Source organism: Pongo pygmaeus, chromosome 2, assembly GCF_028885625.2.
Source record: "Pongo pygmaeus isolate AG05252 chromosome 2, NHGRI_mPonPyg2-v2.0_pri, whole genome shotgun sequence".
NCBI lineage: Eukaryota > Metazoa > Chordata > Mammalia > Primates > Hominidae > Pongo > Pongo pygmaeus.
The window spans coordinates 72800164-72826545 of NC_085930.1; the positions used below are offsets into that span (position 1 = coordinate 72800164).

General features: G+C 43.1%; 1 protein-coding gene across 1 annotated transcript in view; it reads right to left on the reverse strand.

The window, feature by feature from the left end:
• Positions 1-20284, reverse strand: part of EDEM1 (ER degradation enhancing alpha-mannosidase like protein 1) — a 32248-nt gene extending 11964 nt beyond the window's left edge. Inside the window, exons 1-7 of the mRNA XM_054481997.2 lie at positions 19575-20284; positions 12629-12701; positions 8267-8370; positions 6034-6205; positions 4809-4992; positions 2713-2887; positions 673-793 (exon numbers count right to left, since the gene is read on the reverse strand). Coding sequence (XP_054337972.1) covers positions 673-793; positions 2713-2887; positions 4809-4992; positions 6034-6205; positions 8267-8370; positions 12629-12701; positions 19575-20083 — 1338 coding nt within the window. The 5' untranslated portion in view covers positions 20084-20284. The remainder of the gene's footprint in view (positions 1-672; positions 794-2712; positions 2888-4808; positions 4993-6033; positions 6206-8266; positions 8371-12628; positions 12702-19574) is intronic.
• Positions 20285-26382: the final 6098 nt, after the last annotated feature.

Sequence of the window (26382 nt, forward strand, 5' to 3'; positions counted from 1 at the left end):
CAACCCAGACAAATAAATGCCCTCCCTATCTGGCCACTAATGCCAAATTGATGTGAACTGCACACAGAAAAAGAGATTACGTGTACTAATGAACAAGGAATAAACAACTGAGCGATGGATTATCCAAAAATCACACACAGCCCAGCACAATGCCTCATGCCAGTAATCCCAGCACTTTGGGAGGCTGAGGTGGGCAGATCACCTAAGGCCTGGAGTTCGAGACCAGCCTGGACAACATAGTGAAAACCCGTCTCTACTAAAAGTACAAAAAATTAGCCGGGTGTGGTGGCAGGCGCCTGTAATCCCAGCTACCCTGGAGGCTGAGGCAGGAGAATCTCTTGAACCCAGGAGGTGGAGGTTGCAGTGAGCCAAGATTGCGCCACTGCACTCCAGCCTGGGCAACAGAGCAAGACTTCATCTCAAAACAAAAACAAACAAAAATAAAAATCACACACAGTCACTTCTCAAACATGGTTTCGCACTTGTGTGGAATGGCTCTGTTCAATATTCTGGAGACTAATTTCACAAACAGAGAGATGAAGACATATAGTTTTAGTGACCTCCCAAATCCAAAGGAGACAGAGAATGCTCAGGTTATTAAAAAAGAAAGAAAAGGAGGGAGAAGCCCTTTCTGGTGATTGGTTATTCTTAGGAAATCTGATGGCAAAATACCTGCAGTCCAGGGAAAAAGGCCTGCAGAGAGTCAATCCAGGTGTTCATCAGCTGCCCACTGAACATGTTCACGTTGACATAGAGTGGAGGGTCTCCTTCTCCTTCATTGCAGGCTTCCCGCCTGCAAACCCAAGCAGCACATTCAATGGTGAAAAGAAAGCTCACTGACAGATCTCTACCTCTCCAGCAGCCACTGGTGGTTTCATTTAAATGGAATTAACATTAATTTTTTCTCCTAACTCATTCCTTAAACCTTTGGAGACAGACTGCCTTTAATTATCTACATTAGACTCTAGCAGAAGATAATATTTACCACAGGATCAAAGTTCCTAATGCAGCCATTATAGTATGTCAGGATTTCACAGTATTCTGCAGAAAGCACTTTGAGCTTTGGGTTTAAGAGCCCTGCCACATAAGAGAATTCAGTATATAGTATGGGCCTATGCTGGATTTCACCTGAGCAGAAAAGCTTGGTTCTTTTGGTACAAAGAGTCTCTTCTCTAGTAATGTCCTACAGCTTGGGCCTGGAGAAATGCATCAGAGCAAGACCCTTGGGGATTACTGCTCAATTTAGTTTGCAGCTTTGAAAAGCAAAAATAAATAAATTCCACCCAAAAGGCCCCTTACTGAAACATAGCACATACAAATGGTTCCTACAACAGCAATGTAGAAATGGACCCAAGAAAATCCAAGCAGGAAGCTCAGTAGCTATAACTCGCACTGAAACTGGACACTTAACATAGAAATACATACAAAGAAAGATCTGGGGCCCACGTGTGGTGGCTCACGCCTGTAATTCCAGCACTTTGGGAGGCTGAGGCGGGCGGATCACGAGGTCAGGAGTTTGAGACCAGCCTGACCAACATGGTGAAACCCCATCTCTACTAAAAATACAAAAATCAGCCAGGCAAGGTGGCACACGGCTGTAATCCCAGCTACTCAGGAGGCTGAGGCAGGAGAATCGCTTGAACCCAGGAGGCAGAGGTTGCTGTGAGCCAACATCGTACCACTGTACTCCAGCCTGGGTGACAGAGCAAGACTCTGACTCAAAAAAAAAAAAGAAAGAAAGAAAGATCTGGGAAAGAGAGTGACACTACGTAGAAGCCACTGTAGCTTCAAATGGCTCTCTCTCTCTCCTGTCATCCTGGAGACACACAACAGAAAATGGTGAATAATGTTTTAAACAAACTCGGAGAGAAAAAAAAATGTGGTAGCTGTCCTTTCTATCACCAAGTATAAAGACTAATCCTAACAATTCTTTGGAAAGTATTAGAAACAAAACATTGTCCTGCATTGCAGACCTATCTGCAATTAAAGCCACAGTTAAACACTGGGATGTGTCAGCCCCTGTAGTAGCAGCAAGTCTCTAAGACGGCCCCCAAGAACCTCTATTCCTGTGAGTCACACCCTTGCATAGCCCCCTCCCACACTGAATGTATCATTTTGATCTGGGTGACTAATGGTCTGGCAAAAGTATTGGTATATCATTCCCAGATTAGTCATGAAAGCACTGTGGCTGCCATTTTGGCCTCTTTCTTTTTCTCTCAGATCACTCACTCTGGGGGAAGCCAGTAGCCATGAGCTACCTACAAAGAAGCCCCTTGGCAAAGAACTGAGCCCTCCAGCCAACAGCCAAAGAGGAACTGAAGACTGCCAGCAACCAAAGTGAGCCTGAAAGGGGATCTCCCAGCACCATCGGGCCTTGGCATGGCTGTGGCCCTGGCCACTAGCTTGACAACAACCTCAGGAGAGATCCTGGGCCAGAATGACTGGCTCAGCTGCTCCCGGATTACTGTCGCTAAGAAACTTCATGAGATAATGCTTGTTGTTTTAAGCCACTAGGTTCTGGGGTACTATGCTATGCAGCGACAGAAAGCTAACACAGCTCTTTGCCCCCAGATGACTGACAAACTAGGAGAGGTGGTAAGGTGAGGGCAGAGATAAACAGACCCTGTGATTGTATGTTAAAAAAATACAAACGCTTCATAATGCTTTCTATTTGCTTTACAAGGCAACAGAAGAGATGTTAGGGAGACATACCCTCTTCTTAAGTAGTTCTGAATACTCTGATATGCAGCATTAAACATTTCTAGGTCTTCTTTTTCTCCAAAGAGAATGTAAGATTTCAAGAGGTATTCATAGAAGGAGTCCAGCCCGGCACCCAGGCCACTCTGCTTTCCAACCCAATGGCCCGTCTGAATGTTCACAACATTGCCTACAAAAATAAACAAGGCACTTGAGGTCCCAGCTGTCTCATCAGGGAGGACATAGATGGAGACAGGCCTCCTACTCCAACCACACTGCTCCTCAGCACCTTTATCCTTGGCATACAGGAGAAGGAGTGGTTGCTTGGACCTAACATTTTTATCAGTCTTATCACTAACTTAGCCTAGACATCTTTCTAAATATATAGCGTTTACTGACACAAACATGGGGATAAACATTTAATGCAAAATAAAAATAGGTTTCTCATTTTGCTTTTCCAGATTGACAATGCATTTCAAAACCCAAGAGTTTTTCACAGACTTTAACCCAGTACTGCCATTCCTGGGAATTTATCCAAAAAAAAGATGATTTTAAAAAGAAAAAGTAGCCAGGCATGATGGCTCACACTTACAATCCCAGCACTTTGGGAAGCCGAGGCAGGCGGATCGCTTGAGCTCAGGAGCTCGAGACCAGCCTGGGCAACATGGTGAAACTCTGTCTCTACCAAAAACACAAAAAATTTGCTGGGTGCGATGGCAGGTGCCTGTAGTGCCAGCTACTCACGAGGCTGAGATGGGGGGTTCACTTGATCCCAGGGATCACTTGAGCCTGGGAGGCAGAGGTTGCAGTGAGCAGAGATTGTGCCACTGCCGTCCAGCCTGGGTGACAGAGGGAGACCCTGTCTCAAAAGAGAAAAAAAAAAAAAGAAAAGGGAAAAGATAATTTTTTCTTAATAATAAAAACAACAACAAAAGTGGTCATCATGAATGCAAGGCAATAACTTGGAAACAAATGATCTGCCAAATGTCAGGCAGAATCAAAATATTTGTTTATATTATAATGAAAAATATATAAAAGTTACACAGGCCAGGCTGAAAGGGTCTATAGAAACCTAAAAAGTTGACAATCGGGAGTGACACTGGTCAACTATTTGGTGATAGGCTGACAATTTGAGTGACTTCTTTATTTCTATTGCTGTTGTTAAATACAACAAATGTATACATAAATTTCACAACTTAAGACAGTGACATGAGTTAAAATAACACCTAGGCTGGGCACAGTGGCTTACACCTGTAATTCCAGTACTTTGTGAGGCCAAGGTGGGAGAATTGCTTGCGCTCAGGAGTTTGAGACTAGTCAGGCAACATAATGAGACCCTGTCTCTACATAAAATAAACAAAATTAGCTGGACATGGTGGCACACGCCGGTCGTCTCAGCTACTTGGGAGGCTGAGGCGGGAGGATCACTGAACCCGGCAGGTGGAGGCCGCAGTGAGCCAAGATCGCACCACTGAACTCCAGCCTGGGTGACACAGTGAGACCCTATCTCAAAATAAATAAATAAATAAAATAACACCTTCAGTTACCAAAATACTGATAATTAGTGAAGATAAATGATGAGTACATAGGGGTCATTATTCATCATACTTTCTCTCTACTATATTCTGAAATTTTCCATAATAATTTTTAAGTAACATCTTGACCAAACATTCTCAAGGGAAAAAACCCCACTTCATACAGGTTTAATCTGGACTTTCCATCTACTACCACAGGCCCAGATTTTTTAAAAGGAAAAAGCTGCTCCATCAGTAACTCTAAATTCTTATATTTAGAACCTTATATTGAAGCAATAAAATCTGCCTCAGAGGCAGTTCTTTTTACGGCATTTCCATTAACAATAATTTTCAAGTGGAATATGCCAGGGGATCCGAATCAGAAGGGAGCCCTCAAACACAAAAGCTTAATGCTTTTCCATCAGACCATGCAGCCTCTCTGCAAAGGGTCACATAAAGAAATTAGATACAGCTGACACAATTCTTGCTGAGTTGTCAATTGAGTTGAAGAGTAAAAAGGGGGCAGAGCCCAGAGAAGATGAAAGGAAAAGGGGACCAAGCAGTGTGCAGTCCCAATGGCAAGTAAAGGTGCCACACCTAGTAATCCTGTATCATTGCTCCGGAGGTTCCAAAGGGCTTTCACTGCTCGTCTGGCCACCCACTCAAATGTGGAGTCCCCCAGGAGCCGACTCAGAATCCCGAATTCCACCAGGAGGGAACCGGCTCCCGCTGTGCATGTCTCATTATTGGTGTCAGGAGGAACTCCTGTCTTTAGATTCACCTGGGGATGGGAACAGACAAAGACTGTGACAAAACTCAAGGAATCCACAGGGCTGAAAAGCCGGGTCTCAGAGACTACACTCAGCTAATAAACCAAGCTTACCACAGTGAGAGTCAGCCCTCTGCCTTCCAAGATACATCTGAGGTGAATACGGGAATTAAATTTAAAAGACACAAACAAGACAATAACAACAGCAGAGCCTTGCTTTATTAATATGAGCAAGTCTTCAGGGAATGGCTATAACACTTCACTAAACCTTCTCTTTCCAGCAGGTTTTCTTCATGGTAACATAGGCACCAGGCTTTAGGGTTAGAGACAAAAACAAACTATAGAATTTCTTCTGAATTTTAAATGAATCACTATGAACTCACTCCTGCTCAGCACCTAAACAAACCTCAAACTGGGAGAGAAAGGAGGCACTACCAGAATATGACAGCCAGTTTCATCATGAAGGCTCTGTGCTCTGGCAGTTCTCAGTCAGTTACCTAAAAGGCTGACTCCATTCCCAGAGGAGTTCTGGGCTTGGCAAATCAGATGTCACAAATATATAATCTAATTCCAGATCCTGGCATTTAAATCAGCAGCTAACTTGCTGGTCTGTGCAGCCTTTATTTGAAAGATCCACGTGAAGCATTGAAAAGAACACTCACTGAGCTCCCGCAATACCCATGTGAGGATCTCTGGGAAAATAGACCCAAGTCAGAGATGAAGACAAACTCCCCACACTGCTTTGTAGCAGAGAATATAAATCACACATGTAAATGGACTTAAGAATACTGAACTTCACAGAACATCAACTCTTTAAGGGGAAGGAATAAGTCATATATATCATTGTTTGCCTTTCATACAGTGGATGCTCAGTAAATGCTGAATGAATTTTAAAATATTTACATCATATTTAAGGCCAAATTCTTCTAAGGACACTGCTTTTCTCGTCTACCTCCATTCCATTCCTTCTCCCAAATAAATTAATAAGCAAAGAATTTTAATTCAGGAAGATAATGAATTGTCAAACACAAAGGGTCGAACCAGTCTACCCACCCGAGGATATGGAATCCCTGTCTTGGTGTTTTCAAAAGCAGGGAGGAGCCGCACCGCCAGGTCATGGGCCATGTATAACAACTCATTATCATAGTCCTTAATTGTCATGTCACCAAAGGGCTGCTTGGAGTCAGTTATTATTCTGTGAGCAGAAAGGAGGCTTCCCAGGACCCTAATGACAGGAAGAACAAAAAGATAATACAATCATGTTGCTTGTAAATGCACATAATCCAATTCAGAAAGATAGAAGTATGTTCATATCCACATAGACTCAGAACTGCCTGACGTCAGAGAGACCTGACTTAATGGCCTCTTGAATTCCTTTCTAGCTCTAATAATACACGATTGATTTTTGTTAACCATATTACTAAAAGAGAGAAAGGGAATCATTTATCCAAGACTACCAAAAACAATGCTATTTAAAATATTAACAATTTTGGTAATCTAAATCTTAGGGCATTAAGAAAAGGGAGTTGGCTGGGTGCGGTGGCTCATGCCTGTAGTCCCAGCACTTTGCCAAGGGAGATGCATCTCTTGAGGCCAGGAGTTCAAGACTAGCCTGGGCAACAAAGCAAGACCCTGTCTCTATTAAAAATAAAAAAAAATTAGCCAGATGTAGTGGCACACACCAGTAGTCCGAGCTACTTGGGAGGCTGAGGCAGGACGATCTCTTGAACCTAGAAATTGAAGGCTGCTACGATCACGCCACTACACTTTAGCCTGGGTAACAGAGCAGGACCCCGTCTCTTAAAAAAAAAAAAAGAGTGTACTAATTGTTCTCAGAATAAATATTACCTATTAGTATTATTGAATTACTCTTGATTTATTTCATTTGGAGAAAACACTCATAAAAAAACAGAAGCTGGGCATGGTGACATTTGCCTGTAGTCCCAGCTATTTGAGAGGCTGAGGTGGGAGGATCGCTTGAGCCCAGGAGTTCAAGGCTGCAGTGAGCCGTGATAGCACCACTGCACTTCAGCCTGGGCAACAGAACAAGACCCTACTCTAAAATGAAGAAAAAAATCTAATTTAATTCAAATTAAAAAAAAAAACAAAAACAGAGAAAGGTAAGACAACAAATACTAAGTAATTTTTGTTGTTTTGGCTATCAAGCAACTTCCCTAACACCATAATATCTGGTAAAGAGGCAAGGTGAAAAGGAGGAGGAAAAAATGACCTACTAAGAGGCAACAGGCTACCAGCTTACACCTAAGTCCTTGTAGACCCATAAAGTCCCATTCCAAAGATCTGAAGTAGACTGTGACATATGTCAGAACAAAGGTTTTCACCAATTTAATTTTAAATAAGAATTACATATGTGAACTGGAATGTTATGCAGTTAACACAATTTTCAAAAGATGTAAACAGGAAAATAACCACAATGTATCAAAGAAAGCAATATACAATATACTAGGTATACAGCATGATCCCAATCCACTAAACAGAGAGAGAGAGAAAAAGAGAGAGAGAGAGAGAGAAATAGAAGTGAGAGATATACCTAACAAAGAAATATACTAAAATGGTAAGCAGTGATTTTCTGTGGGTGGTAAGATGGGAAACTCTCATTTCCTTCAGAAATATGTAGGGGTTGTCCTAGGACACGGTGAAAGAAGGAAATGAAATCAGACTATAAAGGGAAACCATGAAATTCTGTACTAGACAGACACCTATTTTACACCCCCATTAAAACATAAATGTGCCCAGGCATGGTGGCTCATGCCTACTATCCCAGCACTTTGGGAGGCCAAGGCAGGCGGATCACTTGAGGTCAGGAGTTCCGAGACCAGCCTGGCCAACATGGTGAAATCTCATCTCTACTAAAAACACAAAACTTAGGTGTGGTGGTGAGTGCCTGTAATCCCAGCTACTCAGGAGGCTGAGACATAAGAATGCCTTGAACCTGGGAGGTGGAGATTGCAGTGAGCCAAGACTGCACCACTGCCCTCCAGCCTAGGTGGCAGAGACTCCATTTCAAAAAAAAAAAAAAAGACTTTAATCTATAAAAACAAAACAAAATACAAATGAATCTTTCCCTTCAGTCCAGAATGTGATTACTTTGAAATAATTGTTCCAGTTTTGATAGATATGAACATGAAAAATGCACACTGCACCCATAAAGCCCATATGGACTCCCTGCCTGGATCTTGCGGTGAAAAGACCCTCACAGGTATTTTTTTCTTTAAACACATAAAAAGAAGTCTCCAATTCATTTTATGAATATTCATTATTTTACCTTATCGTGGCCTCAAAGACTTGGACGGTGGAATCTTTGTCAAATGAAACTGTGTTGATCACTAACTTGACTGCTTTCTGGAACTCGGATGAATTTCCCATTATCTTTAAAAAGAGGAACACAGGTCATTACAGCAACTTGAAATGAAACTGAGGCTATATCATCACAGCAGCCCAGTCACGTCACCTAAATGTCTGTATGTGGTTTTGCTACCATAGAAGTAGAAACACAGGAGATAGAAAAGCAGCTATTTCTTAGAATATATTCCCAGCACATGGCAGGCCCATTTCCTCCAACTCAAGAATCCTGTCTCCAAGGGACAAAACTGTGAAAATAATTCCTTGTAAAATCATTGGCACTCCTCATCTTCCCAACTCCACTCTCCAGCAAACTTCACTATGATCTTATTTAACATGCCAGGCATTGTGGTTTCTAAAACTTCTGGCAGGTATACAAATAAATCAGAAAACTGAAGAAACAAAAATATGTCTTTCTCTCTGCTCCTCAAATAAATCAGCAGCTTGGGTGCTTGGCTCCCAGGAGACCAAAACATGTGGAAAATTGAATGAACTTGTTGCTTGTTATCCAGATGCCTAAACACTTTGAGAAATAGTGGTAGTATCTTTTGGAGCACAGGATAAAACCAGTGACTGATTTAAAGGCAACAAAACATATGAATAATCAGCTTTATGTCCTTTTTAAAAAGTGATCTAGAATTATGATTCCTATTTTGGGTATGTAGATACGATGTCACACTAAGCTACTCTCTCCTATGTGAAGCACAGTTGGGCATCAAACTTTATAGATTAACCTGAATCAAAATTATTTCATTCCACTCAAAATTTTATGACAACCCTGAGACTATAATGACATCATAAGGACATACTGTGAAAGAAAAATAAATTTCTGGGACCCCAAAATCACTATGCCAAAGGGAAAAGTCAAGCTGGGAACTGCATCAGGCAAACCTGCTTCCCATTTTATTCCTAAATAAGATAGCTACAAAGATTTAAAAAAAAAAAAAAAAAAAAAGCTATATATGTCCCTTACAATTTACCTACAAGGAAATTCCTTGTGGGCCTCAAGATCTTCCCCACAAAACAATTCTGCTGAATTTCACCCAGGCAATGTAAATTGACAGTTTATCTTCACAGGTACAAACAAAGGACAGAACTCAGTAATCCCTCTGCTCACCTAAGAAAAATGCATATCTGATTGCTTCCTCTGCCCTACTGTTTATGTAAAACTGCAGATTCACTAAGCCAGACAAAGGCATAACTGACTATTCCTCTACCTTTGTCACAGGTAAACTGTATATTCAGTGAAAGGCTAATCAGAGAGTCAACCAGCTGGACACGGTGGCTCAGGTCTGTAAGCCCATATTTAGGGAGGCCAAGGCGAGCAGATCACTTGAGGCCAAGAGTTCAAAACCAGCCTGGCCAACATGGCAAAACCTCGTCTCTACTAAAAATACAAAAAATTAGCCAGGCGTGGTGGCACATGCTTGTAATCCCAGCTACTTGGGAGGCTGAGGCACAAGAATTGCTTGAACCCCTGGGAAGGTGGAGGGTGCAGTGAGCTGAGATCTCACCACTGCACTCCAGCCTGGGCAACAGAGCAAGATTCTGTCTCAAAAAAAAAAAGAAAAAAGAAATGTAACCATTTGTCTTTTATCTGCCTATGACTTGGAAGTGCCCCCTCACCCTACTCCCAGCACATCAAGTTGTCCCACTTTTCTGGACTGAACCAATGTACATCTTACACATACTGATTGTCTCATGTCTCCCTAAAATGTATACAACCAAGCTGTGCCTAACTACATTTTTTCCACCTCATCGTTATTTTGCTGTAACCTACAGAGTAAGTACAGACATTTCTAGCTTTCAGTTCTTTCTTTTTAGAAGATGATGCAATAATGCTCCAAGTTGCATCCAATGGTCAGGGGACTGCTATCTTCACAATGTTTCCCTAGCACATCTGTTAAAACCTGTTTAAATGTTAGCAAAAGAAAAAGAAAACTTCAACAGAAGTAACACCTGAAAAATAAGCCTGAAGGACTAAAGGCCGGATATTCTACAATGAAAACCACAGCGATGGGTCTGTTTCCTTACAGATGTTTACCAGCAACACTATCTGGTGAAGCTGCAGGTGCTGACAGGAGCTCAAATCAAGTGAGGATGGTGAAGGAAGTCAACGACTCTTACTTATTGTAGTTTATTATTATGGTCAGATAGCTACAGAACCCTGAGTAACTATGTTCTGAAATCACACACTCATGTTTGAAAATGGCTGAATGGGACAGAGGAGCTAAATGGGTTTGTTTGTTTGACTGTAGGACTTCTCAGAGTCTTTAAAATGCTGATGGGCACTGTGGCTCTCTAACAGTGGAACCGGACATACAGAATTTCTCAAGTTCATTTAGAAACAGAACTCTTCTTTCAGGGAGTAAGTATCTTTGGAATCTGTGTTGGGAAATGCTTCATTAGTCAGAATTCATTTTTTGAACAAACATTTGCACTGCTACTATGCACCCGACACCATTAAGTGTGGGGGACAGTATGGTGAACAACAGAATAGCAGGCAAGGTAGAGGGATAAAAAAACAAAATGGGGCAAAAAAAAAAAAAGCCAGCTACTCGGGAGGCTGAGGCAAGCGAATCACTTGAACCCAGGAGTTGAAGGTTGAAGTGAGCCAAGATCACGCCACTGCGCTCCAGCCTGGCGACAGAGTGAGACTCTCTCAAAAAAAAAAAGAAGAAGAAGAAGACAAAGCTCTCAGGGAGAAGGAGTAAGCTTTCATGAGCTATACATGAGTCTTAGGATGTTTCCTTTAAGCAACCCTTGTAGGCTGAGTCAGCCTCTGGTATCATCAACAAATTAGCTCTAAGGTCGAATATACTTGTCTGGGCACATTTTGATCAGTGATGGTAAATGACTGAAACAGAACAGCAATAACTTCAGAAGGAGATATTGGGAAACTAAGTTGCTTTGTAATTTAAATTATACTAAATCAGTACCCCAGATTTCCTATTAGACCAAGGGCCTAGTCCTATTTCTACTACTTATTTATAAAATGAGGATGTAGAATGATCTCTCAAGCTCTTTCCAAGTTCTGGTAATTCTACTACTAGCAAGATACTAGACAATCATAATGCAAACGTGGCTAGCACATTACCGAATTCTTTTGTGTGTGTGTGTGTCTCCAGAGATGGAGTCTCACTCTGTTGCCCAAGCTGGAGTGCAGTGGCACAATCTCAGCTCACTGCAACCTCTGCCTCCTGGGTTCAAGCATTTCTCCTGCCTCAGCCTCTTGAATAGCTGGGACTACAGGCACCCGCCACCATGCCCAGCTAATTTTTGTACTTTTAGTAGAGAAGGGGTTTCACCATGTTGGTCAGGCTGGTCTCAAACTCCTGACCTCAGGTGATCCTCCCACCTCAACCGCTCTAAGTGCTGGGATTACAGGCGTGAGCCACTGCGCCCGGCCCCAATTCTAACTCCTAACAGATGGCTTTAAACTCTTCTATGGCATGTTAAAAGAAACAAGAATAAATAGAAGTACAACATTTGGGCTAGATTGCAATAAGATATTTCTCATGGTAAAGACTTGCTGGACAATGAAGGAAAGCAAAGAGGCTGTAAAATCACCTTTACTAAGAAGATTTTAAAACAACACTATGCTGGAATACAGTCCCCTGGAAACTGTTTTAATGGCAAAAGGTGAGGCAGATGAAGCACACAGACATGGCACCATGTACTGAGTGCCACACTGCCTTCAAGGTGCTTCTGCGTATCTGCTCAAAGGTCTCTAGTTCTCCAGAGTCAATGAGCAAAACCACAGGATGAGGTGGTAATGCCAGCACCCACACTGGCAGCTCAGGCATGGAGTGTCCACAAAACAGGAAGTAGCAAATAAAAGAGAAGGGTTTCTAGGGAGCCCCACATAAGGACTGGCGCTAGGGCTCCAACTTGCTCTTGGGGGAGCCAGTGGCTAGATGATATTTCAGGGTACCTGCCAACCCTTAGATCTTCTCTCTTTTACTCCTGGAATAGCAACGACTGTAATTATCAATATGGGTTCTTTTAGGGAATAATATAGAAACTGGTTAAAAAAAAATAGCTTCCCTAAAATCAATCATACATTTCTTCTCCTTTTTTTAATGGAATCACATTTCCCCTCATTTAACTTTCAACACTTTTCTTGTTCTCCCCATAAAGGTCATTAAAATAAATAACAGTTATCAAAGCTAATGATACATTTTGACTTATCAGGCTCCCCGGAATTCCCACTGCTGGAGGGAACTAGGGATAATCAACTCCAAAACATCTTAATTCATTTTTTTAAAAAAAGGTGAACACTTACTGCAAGTGTATCCAATGCATCAACAAGAGTCAATGAGTAGTTCCCCAGTACATCATTGATGTTCAGATTTGAACTGAAAAAGAAAATTAAAATTAAACAAAAAGACTTTATTTCAAAAGAGAAGACAATAAAACTAAACACCCATCAGAAACTATAATTGCCAGCAACTCTTATTTATTCAGGAACTAATTATGGGTGAATTAATACGGCAAAGGTCTTTCTACCCTCAAAGTTACACTTTCTATGGTGTCCATAAGTAGAACAGAGTCACAGAACTGTGGAGGCACACTTGTACCAGAGTGGAAAGAATGCTCATAGGAAGTCAGGAGGCAGTGAGTCATCTCCTCTCTGAGATTCAGGTTTATCACCATAGACAATCTCCTTGGTCCTGTCCAACTTTAAAAAGCTCTGATTTAACAATCATTAGGAACTAAAGGAGAGCCCCTGTCATACGACCCACCTGTAATACTTTAATACAGAAATTAGACACCACAGCCTATATTACACACAAAAAGAAGTAAATACATTAATTGACAGTGTCAATATTACTCATCTGTCCTATGGTTGGGGGTATAAATTAACTTCTTTACACCATTTCTTCATTAATAACTCATCCAAAGGGTCTCCATTATTTCCATTAATTCTGAGATATCATTTAACATGAACCAAGGCAGAATTGAGGCCTTTCTCCCTTCTTAACTGGAGCTACATAAACGTTTCTGCCACACACCTCTCACCCCATAATCTACACCAATCTTCCATTCTGAAACAACCTTAAGAAACCAAGTTCAGGATGATGAGGGTGAAGCTCCTCAGGCACTGTGGTATGTCTTTGTAACACTTAAAAAAAAAGTCAACACCAAAAAAACTAATACATCTGGGAGAATAGGGATGAAGAACTAGTAAAATAAAGGACAGTTTGAGAAATTCTGGGGACTTCATTTATTTATTTGTCCCATTCCCAAAAATCCAGAAAATAAGTGCAGAAGCTTGGAAAAAATGATAGTAAGAGAAGACATAAGACAACCGTTTAAAGATTTTATTAGCAACCAAAGCAAAAAACTCCAGTTTTATTTCCAGCAAGATTCATTGATATCTGCAGTCTTCCATCATATCCCAAAGCACTTTATCTGCTCCTTGGATCACCCTAATGGGTCCTTATCTCACTTTCCAGTGAGAGAAGCTTCTGGTGTACAGCACCTCTCGTGTTGTGATGGCTTGCTGTGCTCTCTGCAAGGCCTGTGCCTCAAGCTGGGGGAAATGGGGCTTATGTGAAAGAGGCATAACAGCTCCAATGTCTGATTTTATTTGAACCCTCCAGTTGCCTTGTTTTACGCTGTTATGCCACCTAACCTAAAGCAAAGAATTTATAGTAAAATTTTAGGCTGGGCATGGTGGCTCACGCCTATAATCCCAGCACTTTGGGAGGCCAAGGTGGGTGGATCATCCAAGGTCAGGAGTTCAAGACCAGCCTGGCCAACATGGCAAGACCCTGTCTCTACTAAAAATACAAAAATTAGCTGGGTGTGGTGGCAGGCACCTGTAATCCCAGCTACTAGGGAGGCTGAGGCAGAGGAATTACTTGAACTCAGGAGGCGGAGGTTGCGGAGAGCCGAGATCATGCCATTGCACTCCAGTCTGGGTGACAAGAGTGAAACTCCGTCTCAAAAAAAAAAAAAAAAATTTTAGATACTTTTTTTGAAACAAGATATATATGGGGGCTATAGACTAGGAACTAGGGCTATCTCATTTACTATAAGCTGGGAAGTCAGAAAACTGCTTGGCTGGAAAATTGTACCTGTTTTTTCTATTTGTTGATTTTCTGGAAATAAACTTATACAATAGCAAAAGGTCCCTTCAAAGCGAGAGCTATGGATTCAAATATGCCTCTCAAGCACAAGTGACAGCCAAAAAGGGTACAAAAAGTGCAAGGGTTGCAGGAGGGGCTCAAAGGAGAGAGGGAGATCCTTATGCCCAATTCTGCCAATTCAAGAATGTTCTGCTATGTGTAAATATTTCACTATGTTGCTCTGCTGCTTAGAAACAGAGTGGGCTTTAACAGCCCACCTCATCAGAAAATAGCTCCCTCATCATGTAGCATCCAAGCTAGATGGTAATCAGGAGAACCACATGTAACTCCCCTCTCCTGAGTCACACCCAGATCTGCGGCATGTGTCATTCTCTCCACCTGCACAGGCCCATGGAAGGAAGGTACTCACTGTGAGCACTGAACTCCTTTCCATGTTTTATTGTGCTCTGCCTTCTAATCTATAACTAAAATAGACCCAGTTTTAAAATATTTCTTTTACAATGCCCAGTCACTAAAAATTAATGAGTTGCCGCAGTGAAAAAAAAAAAAAAAATTACTTGCAGTAACTGTGGGGTTCCTTCTCTCCACTCTAGTCAGACAAATCCTCTCCAAGATCTGGGGTATTTATTCATTAGAACACTTTTAATTTTTTCTTACCAAATAATTGCTACATCCTCTTTCAAAATGTGCCAAAATAAGGGGGAAGTGGGAGTGAGGATGAAGGAAAAAAAATAAACACCATAAAACTCTCCTGGCCTAACAGCATGAAATTATTATGACTCCATTTATGCCAGCCCACTATGCAGGTAAGACTCTGGATTTGTTCTTTGTAGATATTCTTGTCAATGTCTAGCCTAACCTGATACCTTTAAGTTCATCAAGCAAGAACTCAATACCTTTCCCTGTAACCAGCTGGCTGAACCGCACGACTAAATGCTCCACTTACTTCACCAGGTACAAATGTTCATGGCATTCACCCCACTGTAAATTTTTAAAGTTCACCTCAAAACAGAAAAGATGGAGAAAACCATGGCCTTTGATAGAAAATTTTTGATTATGTAGCTAACAAAATCAAACATATGTGTTTTTAAAAATTCCCACGTATACTTAACCTGTAACAGCTGTTCAGAAATCTACCTGGTGTGGTGTAGGCACAGAGATAACATAAGAAACAGTCCCTGCGTTCAAGGGATTGATAATCTGGAGAGACAAGACAAAGGGAAATGCAGGTGAATACACAACAGTACTCAATTCTCAAATAAGGTTAAAATGTGGAATCGCAGCTCAAAGGAAAGGAATCAAAAGGAGAACTGAGCAAATAAAGGAAAATCATCTTCAAACAGTTAGATGGCATCACGGAAACAAGACGAGCCTGACTCTGAAAGAGGGCAGGACTTTCCAAAGAAAGAGGAATGCAGAGGAGGCCACCTTGAGCTAGGAGTACCTAAGCATTGGAGGGGCCAATATTTGTTTGGCTTAATTTGAGATTTGCTTTGTTGTTTTAATAGCAATACAGTTGAGAAGAAATTGAGATTGGTCACATGCCCAAAAGCCAGAACTACAGTTAACCATTCACAGGATTACAAAAATGTAATATCCACATTTACTCAAAGAAACTTTAAATTTGGATCCTCCAACCTAAATTGAGGATGTGAGAAGAACTGACTTTGCATAGTTATCTGTAGACAGATCTGCTCTTTTTAGAGTGTTCAAGTTTTATTCACTTCATGTTAACTCCTTACCTGACACTTCCCCAAGAACAAGTCACATGTACTTGAGGCAAGAGAAGTTTGGAGCACATATGACTACAGAGAAACGGTAAGAGTGTTTAGCACCGATATTTTCTATGTGTACTTTTTATATAATACTCTAATGGCAAATTCACTCTTGTTAAATGAGTCATTAGAATACATTTGATTTTTTAAAATCTGAAAGATTTTTGACTGGGCTTGGTGGCTCACACCTATAATCTCAGCACTTTGGGAGGCCAAGGCGGGAAGACTGCTTGAGACCAGGGGTTTGAGACCATCCTGGGCAACAAAGTGAGACCCCACTTCTACAGAAAAATTTTTTTTAAAAAATTAGCTGAGCATGGTGGGGCACACCTCTAGTCCCAGCTATTCGGGAGGCTGAGGCAGGAGGACTGCTTGAGCCCAGCAGTTCAAGGCTGCAGTGAGCAATGATTATGCCACTGCACTCCAGCCTGAGTGACAGAACAAGACCCTGTCAATTAAACAAACAAACAAAAAATATGAAAAATTTTTATTACAGATCATTTAGTTTGGGGATGTGAAGTACCCTCCTGTTTCAAAGCCAGCATGACAATACTCTGGTTTTAAACTTTCCTCAAGGCCTAGTATTCGATAGCGTAACAGGAGGACTACAGTCAATAATAATTTAATTGTACATTTTAAAATAACTAAAAGAGTATAATTGGATTGTTTGTAACACAAAAGAAAAATGCTTGAGGGGCTGGATACCCAATTTTCCATGATGTGATTATTACAAATTGCATGCCTGTGCCAAAATATCTCATGTACCCTATAAATATATACACCTAATATGTACCCACAAAAATTAAAAATAAAATTTTTCTAAATATTAAAAAAAAAAAAAGCAAAGCCTCAGAGGAGTTAAAGGAAGGAGAGTACAAAACATTAAGTTTTCCACTCTTTGTAAGTGGCAACTGTGAGGCGTCTATGCAAGGCTTCTTTGGCCTCCTCAAAGACAACAAAGGTTTACCAACCAACGGGCCTACCTAGCTCAGGGCACAACCCTTCCCTAATGCCATCCCCACCTCCTCAATACTTCTAACACCCTCTTTCCAATAACACATCTGTCTCAAAGCAACCTGACCTTAACTTACGCATAACCAAACCAATGCATAACCAAACCAAAACACTCATCAGCAGCCTTCATCCTGAAATAAAGGCCAACGGCACACATGACACCACGAAGACCAGCAAGTTAAATCAACCACCACCTCACTTTGCTGGGAAGGGATTCTTAAGGTTCTCCAGAAGCGCTTTTAAGGTTTACTAAGAAAAACATTAAAATGTCATCAACTCACTCTCCAAACCATCATATTCTCAAACGAAAGTAAACTGTTTTCAACTTCAGTCCACCTGATAAAAGGTAATCTGAGAAACAGTCTGTGAGCAAGAATAAAGGCACTTATTGAAAGTGCTCTCTCCCTTCTTGTAATACCAAGAGCACTAGTGGAAAAGCACAAATTAAGATCCGAAATATGTACACATACTATGATTGCAACTATGTAAAACATGCATAGACATATGGGCAGGAACTAGTGGCAAAGATAAATTTAAAATAACTGGTGGGATTTTATGATATTTTTCAAACTTTAATGATGTTGATTTAAAAAGAAAAAACATCAAAGCATGATGTAGGCTGACAACAAAAAAAAGACCACAATTAAATGAAGTTTATTCCTCCCCCCAAAAAAACTAAGAAAGAAAATACATTTATAGGTATAAAGTCCCCTCTAGTTAAGTGAGCCAAATAATTCATTCATTTCTTAAAATCTGGAAAGGCCATGGCCGGGAGCGGTGGCTCACGCCTGTAATCCCCACACTTTGGGAGGCCCAGGCGGGTGGATCACGAGGTCAGGAGATGAGACCATCCTGGCTAATACGGTGAAAACCCTGTCTCTACTAAAAATACAAAAAATTAGCCGGGCGTGGTGGCACGAGCCTGTAGTCCCAGCTACTCGGGAGGCTGAGGTAGGAGAATCACTTTAACTCGGGAGGCGGAGGCTGCAGTGAGCGGAGATCGCGCCACTGCACTCCAGCCTGGGCGACAAAGCGAGACTCCCTCTCAACAAACAAAAAATCTGTAAAGGCCAAATACTTTTTTTTTCAAAATTTAATATTTTTTCTCAAAAAAATTGAGATAGAAAATACACTTATACGTATAAACGCTATGGTTAAGCAAGAAAAACTCATCAGTTTCCTAGAATTTTGAAAAGGCTCAGTCTTTTGAATTTAGCTTGGGATGTCCCCTTGCTTCGGTAGAAATCATGCTCTCAAACTGCAATTTAAAACATAAATGTTTAGATAACCACACCATTTTAAAAACCCAAGTCCGTTTAGTCTATAGGCTTCCTTATCAGAACCTAAGGACTGGACTCCACTGCTTTCCTCCAGGTGAAGGAAAATGCTTGCCCCAGACGGTGTCAAGACACTGAGCAAACCAACTCCTCCTCCACTCCCATCCAGGAGAGGGGAGTCACCTATTTGGACTAACAGGGTCTATGGCAATGCACATTCCTTCCCTACAGGTAAGAGGTCCTTAGCTGGGTGTACTGCCCTCTTGGACTTTGATGTGAACAGTGGTGACCCTTGGAGCTCAGCCTTTGCAAACAAGGCTGGTGAACAGGGAGGACTGGCTGACCTTCCCTGACAACCACGCCACCAGAGGCGGGGGATTTATAGGACAGATCGTACAGGGCAATGACGTTGACAGTCAGTTCGGCATCCAATGAATTTCACCTCTAGTGTCTAGACCCCAAAAGTGGGCCACATAGCTTCCCTCCCCACCACCTAACTATCCTTAGCCTAAGAAGCAGCCCCTGTGAAGGAGAGGCTGTAACCCCGTTCTGCCTCAAACTCAATGGACGGCTTTGGAGAAGTCAACTCTTGGCTTTTTACCTAGAAAAGACGTGGGTGTGGCAATCTGATAGAGGTGGGGGTGCGAGGTAAGGGCTTGTTCTGAGGCTGCGTTTACACGGGGAGTATGGAGATTTCATTTAGAGTTTATGCTCATCCGGAGGAGGGGCTCGGATGGAAGTGGAAAGCCCTCCAAGCCAGCCCTTGGCACTGCCACTGTCCCTTCTGGTCCTGGACCTCAGTTTCCTCATGTGTAAGACACTGAGCTGGACAGCAGTTCTTAAGTTTGGAGATTCCGGGAGAATCAGGAGAGGAAGGCCACCCGCCCACCCCGCACCCTCAAGCTCGAGGGTCTTCACAGGGACTCAGACGGGACACGGCGCGGGAGCGCTGCCTGGGACCCTAAGGGCCCTGGCGCCCTCGGGGGCCCCGGAGGACAGAGGGCTGCACCCCGGCGCGGGGGCGGAAGGAAGCGCGTGAGCGCACGGCCCCGGGCGGCGGGGATACTCACGGGTCCCCGCGATCGGGCCCACGGCCGCGGCAGTGGATGGGGTTGAGCTCGTCCTGGGGGAAGGCGTGAGCCATGTAGTTGTCGTAGCCAAAGACGAACATGCCCCGTGCCAGGTCGCGCATCTGGGCACGCAGCTGCGGAGGGAAGGCGCCGCTGTAGCGCTTCTCGTACTCGTCCGGGCCGCGGCCCCGGCCGCCCAGCACGTAGCCCCAGTGGGCTGGGCCGCACATCCCCGGCCCAGGACGCCGCGGAGCCTTGAGCGGGCTCTGCGCTGCCCCGGTCCCCGGCGGCTGCAGCCACGACGGCCCGGATAGCCCCCCAGGCCGGCCCACGGGCCCCGAGGCGGGCGACGCGGGGCCGTCGGGGTTCCTCAGACGCTGGAAGCCGAAGCTGAGCGGAAAGCGCTGGTAGAAGCCCATGCTGGGCCCCAGCCCGAAGACGAGCCACAATACTCCATGGAGGCCAAGCCGGAGGAGCACCAGCCCCAGGACGAGCGCTCGCCATTGCATGGTCGCGCGGGCGCCGCGGGCATTATTTTAAAGCGCGGGGGCCTCCCCGCCGACCACCGCACCCCGCGCTCTTCCCGTAGCCCGGCTCACTTCCCCTTTAAGGAACTCCTCCGTGACGCACCAGGAACTAGCCCATTGTCCCCAACCCCCAGGCTCTCCGGCGGGCCGGCCAGGCCCCACGTTCGCCCGCCTAGTGGCCCGGGATTGGCCCGGCCTGGGCCCGGCCTCGCGGGGCGCGGCCCAGGACTCCCTGCCACGCCGTAGGCCGCCAGGGCGTCCGCGACGCCCCGAGGCCCCGCCCCTCGCCCGGGCCCCGCCCCGACTCCCAAGCCCCGCCCCACTGGGCGGTCCGTAGCCCGACGGGTTGTTGTGGCGAGCAGGAGCCGCGCCGGCCCGCGAGGGAACTTCCAGCCAATGGGAGAGCGGCACGGCAGCGCCCGCCGGACGCTGGACACAGACGTGGCCCCAGACCGCCTGGCGTTGGGTAGATCGGGTCTCTGGGCAGAGCGTGTGTCCGGCAGAGCTAGGACCGGAAAAAGCCACTCTAGGTCTAGGTTAGGAGTGATGACAGTTAAAAGATATATAAGGAAAAGAAGGAAAGGATCGTTTCTGTATAAAAGGAGCTGTTTTTGCATATCGAGCGCAGAAGTTTTATAACTTAGGTGTCTGTTTATGGAGGGGGTGGGATACTACCTTTTAGCTCAAGGAGTGCACAAAACAGTATCATGAATTCTGCTCTTTTGATTTAAACACCCAAATTTGAAGAATCGCTCAAGGTGCTTGTAAAACACATATCCCCAGATCCCTCCCTAGACCTATCGAACAACTCCAACGGTCTCGGGAATATGCGTGTAAGTACTCTTGGGCAGTTCTTAGAAACTAGCAGTTTCAGGAAATACTAAGCTATGTTATATTGCTTTTGTCTCGGAAATAGGATTTTTTTAAAAGGGGGGGGCAGGTTGGGGGTGGGAATAAAGGCTCCCACCACCACCAAATTATTTACCAGATATATCTAAACATGTCTTCTCCTGTCCCTCCCATCCTACCATCTCTCCTGTGCACCCGCAATTAGTGACCTAACCTTTGAGGTGTGGGGTAGATTCCCAGTTAAATCATTTTACCCCTCTGTATCTACTTCCTATAATAATTAAGAAGGTTGCAAATGTTAGCTGTAAAGGGCTATGGCTTTCACATAAAGATTCAATGGTTTAGACGTTTATTTATTTTGCTTGCTGCATTTGGAGTTGGCTGTAAGGTTTGCCCTCCCTAAGTTTAGACCCTATGCCTGTTTCATCAGGGTTTCTGAAAAGCTTGGGAAGCAAGACCTGACTAGACCCCCAAATCTGATATTGGCTGAATGGTCGACCAAGGGAGTGCATAAGAAGATAAGTTGTCATGTGGCACTCTCATCACATTTTCAGGGTAGAGGACTTTTTGAAATACAGAGGAGGTGTAAGGGGAACTAAGAAAACACTTGATTACAGCACATGGTAGCTGGCACATAGGAAGGTCCTTACTGTTGGCTGAGCCTTGTTCTTTCCCAACATTGAGACATCGAGAGCAGCCCAAGCAGCAAAAAGATTACGAAGACAGCTTGAGCCAGGGTCTTTAGACTACACAGCTTCTGCTTTTTCCCCTCTGTGAAGGATGCCTAGGGACTGTGCTGGCAGCCCAGCTCCAGCCCTTGATCCTGAACTACTGCCTTCCTGGAACTTGCAAACTGAATGTGAATATTCAGTTGCATGTTGTATGTTTCCTTCCGGGGCTACTTTATTGCAAATTTTAACTTAAATTTTATCTGGTTAACTGCAGGCCACATTGAGGACAGCTCCTGTCTTGATGTGAGAGAAAAACTCTTATAAAAATAAATCTTTTAATAACCAGAGAAAACCATCCAACTCCTGAAAGATGCTTTTCATAGTAAAACTGATGGTTTTCAAAACACTTTGACATGTGTGCTTATTTAATCTTCATAGGAAACTGTAAGGCTTATTCCACAAGCCATAATGGAAGAAATCAGGTTGGGGGCTCAATTCTCAGAGCCTGTTGACTAGGCAGAAAGAGAGTTACAACACTTTAAGGCAATTTGCACTTCAAATAGTTGGCCCTTGAGCAGACAGGTCCCTCTGCTCTTTCCAAGCCACCCAAAAGCAATAGTTTTGACATTAGTGCCCTGCAAGGCATAGCCTAGGCATTAGGGTCTAGGTTCAGAAAGTGTTTCCTTCTGGAATGAAACTGAAATGAAAGAAATGGGTTATTTTGTGCTAGTCCTTTCGCTTAGGACTCTCCTTAAGGTAAATGTAACTGATAAGATTGGAACAACACCCATACCTAATCAGAAAACTCCAGTGTTGAAAATCAACTCTTTAAGATAAACAGTTTGATTTGTGACAGGTTTTCCGGTAATCTCACAAGAGCATCAGGGACTCATAAAAAAGGAAAGGAGGCACTTTTTCAATGTAAAAATGGCTTTACTCTGGGGAATGCAAAGAGATGACAACTAAGAACTCACATTCAGAAGTCAGGTGTTCAAATCATAGCTCTGCCCTAAGAGTGACCTTGGGAAGTTACTTTTCTGGACTTGTTTCCTCATCCATAAAATGGATGAGTGATGAGGACAATGTTCATCACAGTTGTGATTACATCATATATATATAAAGTACTTACAACCGTGCTACATAGTAAGACCTATTGTTAATACTTTTCAACTCTGAAACTTTTAAAACTAGCACCCGGCTGGGCGTGGTGGCTCACACCTGTAACCCCAGAACTTTGGGAGGCCAGGGCAGGCAGATCACTTAAGGTCAGGAGTTCAAGACCAACCTGGCCAAAATGATGAAACCCCATCTCTACTAAAAATACAACAATTACCCAGGCATGGTGGTGGGCGCCCGTAATCCCAGATGCTCAGGAGGCTGAGGCATGAGAATCACTTGAATCCAGGAGGCAGAGGTTGCAGTGAGCTGAGATAGCCCCACCACACTCCATTCTGGGCAACAGAGTGACACTGCGTCTCAAAAAAAAAAAAAAAAAGCATTTCAAAAGCAGAGGTTTTGCAAAGCTGAAGGCCTAAAAAAAGAAGTATATAATTACAGTTCAAACTTATTTGATGGGCAGAAATCCAAGTTTGGCAACATGCTCTGTTAGCAAGATACAGGGTACTCGAGAGGCTGAGGCAGGAAGATCCCTTGAGCCAGTAGTTTGAAGATGCGTTTCCTATGATCATGGCTGTAAATAGCCAATGCAATTACCTGGGTAACAGTGAGACTTCATCTCTTTTTTAAAAAGGCATAGGGGACAGGGATTGGTAAAAACAAAAACTAGTACTTCCCATGTGAAGGGTCATTTGGCAATTCCTAGTGTCAGAAAAAAATTACAACAAATTTACTTACAGATCTAACTGGCGTTTATTCATAACTTATGAATGGGGCAGCCTCCATTCTACAAAACAGAATGAAAGCTCCCAATGAGAAACAGCAGAATAGTGGGTTTTGTAAGATGAGAGCAAGGAAACAAAACAATGAAAAATAACTGATTGGTTAACATCGGGTTACTTTCTTTTAAGGGTTAAACAAGAAGGGACTTCCTTATTATTCTGATTCAGACAGACTGGGATTTTCTGTTTTCAGGAAAAACTGGTCTGTAAAGTTTCCATGTAACTGTGTGGCATTTAATATATGTAACTACTTTGGTCTGCTAGGACCTAGTATAGAAACTCAGTCCACAAAAAATGACCCCCCATAATTTTTGTTTAACATTAGCACAAGTCGCCAGGCGCGGTGGCTCACGCCTGTAATCCCAGCACTTTGGGAGGCCGAGGCGGGTGGATCACTTGAGGTCAGAGTTCAAGACCAGCCTGGCCAACATGGTGAAACCCCATCTCTACTAAAAATACAAAAATCAGCTTGGCATGGTGGCACATGCCTGTAGTCCCAGCTACTTGGGAGGCTGAGGTAGAATTGCTTGAACCCAGGAGGCGGAGGTTGCAGCGAGTCGAGATCGCGCCACTGAACTCCAGCCTGATGACAGAGCAAGACTATCTCAAAAAGGAAAAAAAGATAGTGAGATCTCCTTCTAGCAGTTCCAATACCAAACCACTGAAACAAATATATGAACTATACATCAAAAATATTCATCATGCACATGCCCATACCATGCTCTAGCCTTTAGGTTACTGATGCTTCCAGACAATGTAGGAATTCTATAAATCCTTAACCCTTCTTTGAATGAGAGGGCTAGCGCTTTCATAAATTAGCTAACAGTATGACAAATAACAGCAATTTGAATTTTTCTTACAGAATAAAATATACAAATGAAAGAGTTATCTAATTCATGTATTGGGTAGTAGATAGAAATGGTGAATTCTCTTAAGCCACAGAAACAAGCTAGCACATTGTGTGATACACATTGTACAACACTGAGGGTAGGTCACAATTGTAGATGAGATAAGAATTGGTTAAGGGAGATGCTATAATTAGCAAGTGGTTAATGTTCTACTTCCCATGTCCAAAAGGGGACACAATGGTTTTGTTGGTCCTCCAGCCCCTTTACTTTGAAGAGTAGTATTTTCTAACCATTCCAGGTTTCTCCAAAGCTCTAGATAAATTCTAGCAGAACCCAGCTGGCCAGGCATGGTGGCTCACACCTGTAATACCAGCACTCTGGGAAGCTGAGGTGGGCGGATCACAAGTTCAGGAGATCGAGACCATCCTGGCTAACATGGTGAAACCCCGTCTCTACTAAAAATATAAAAAATTAGCTGGGCGGGGTGGCAGGCGCCCATAGTCCCAGCTACTTGGGAGGCTGAGGCAGGAGAATGGCGTGAACCCGAGAGGCGGAGGTTGCAGTGAGCTGAGATCGCGCCACTGCACTTCAGCGTGGGCAACAGAGTGAGACTCCATCTCAAAAAACAAACAAAAAAAACCCCAAAAACCTAGCAACACAGCAGTTATAAAGGATTAAATCTTAGCTCTAAACCACCTACCCTCAAATTGGTAGTAGGTATATATTTTTCCAGAGTGCATACCAAACATTTTCTGCAGTCTGGGGAAAATGTTCTAAAATTTGTAAATGCCTTTCAACATATAAGCCTGTATATTTACAGAATTTCCTTCAAACAAAATAAATTTACTGTATCATTCTGTAAAATGTCTGCCATCTCCAGCTTTTGTGCTAAAATTTAAAGTTGTAACATGTAAATATTTCTGTATTTTTGAATTACCTTCTATTGAAGGAACATGTAATATTAACATATTCACTAGGACAAATCGGTGTTTTTGTATCTCTTCTCTTTTTAACCACCAAGCAAATTTCTAGGCTGCTAGAATCAGCCTGTCAGTGGCAGAAGTTATGGTTAGAGATCCTCTCCTCTTCATTTTATAGATGGGAAAACTTAAGGAGCCTTGAGGGGGTTCTGCAACTCACCAGTCACACAATCAGTTAATGGCCAAGGAAAGAACCCATTCTCCCAAATGCCAACCAAGTACTCTCCACAGAATTAAGCTATAATAGCATCGTAAGCTAACAACTCTTTTCCTACATCCCTACTGTAAGCCCCAGTAAAATGAAGCTAAAGTATCTTTTCCCCCTCCTGATTCCTACTGGGAAATCTGCATTACCTAAATGCCAGATGCCTTGGGATTTCAAAATAGAATTATCTTACTGAAGAGAGGGCTGGTTAATAGAATGGAATAATAAATGACTACTGCTTTGGCTTAGATTTTTAAAAGCGTCCTATTGCAGTCCGTCTACCATGACAATGATCTGCTTTGGTTTCCCTAAGAACACCCAAGAGGAGCAATGACAAAACTACACATTTTTATTAATAGCTGAATTTTAAACAGCCAATGTGTGGAGGTTATTTACTAACCAACAGGAAACACCTGCAGCAGGCTGCATACTTATAGAGCAGCAAACTTAAGGGAAGTCTGTAAGGCTTTACTGTCTTCCTTTTCAAGTCTCTTCACTGCTATGCATAGTTGAGGGCATAACCTTAAAAGTTTGTAACACAACAAAAACATTTTAAACATTAAACATTGTGCTTTCCCCACTGTGGCACATTTTTAGAGTAAAGCATTTGGCCAACTGGATGTTACAGCATGATGCCCGCTACATTATGTTTAAGCTTCCATTCCAGTTCTGAACCCACCAGACCCTTGGAGCAGCTGGAATTACCAAATCAACAGGTTATCAGTGTAACTCAATCCTACATGGAGCAAATAGACAAAGCAGTTGGTTCCTCAAACACCCAATTTACTTGACAGAATCAAAGACCAACTTTGTAAGTTTAGAAGTTTTTA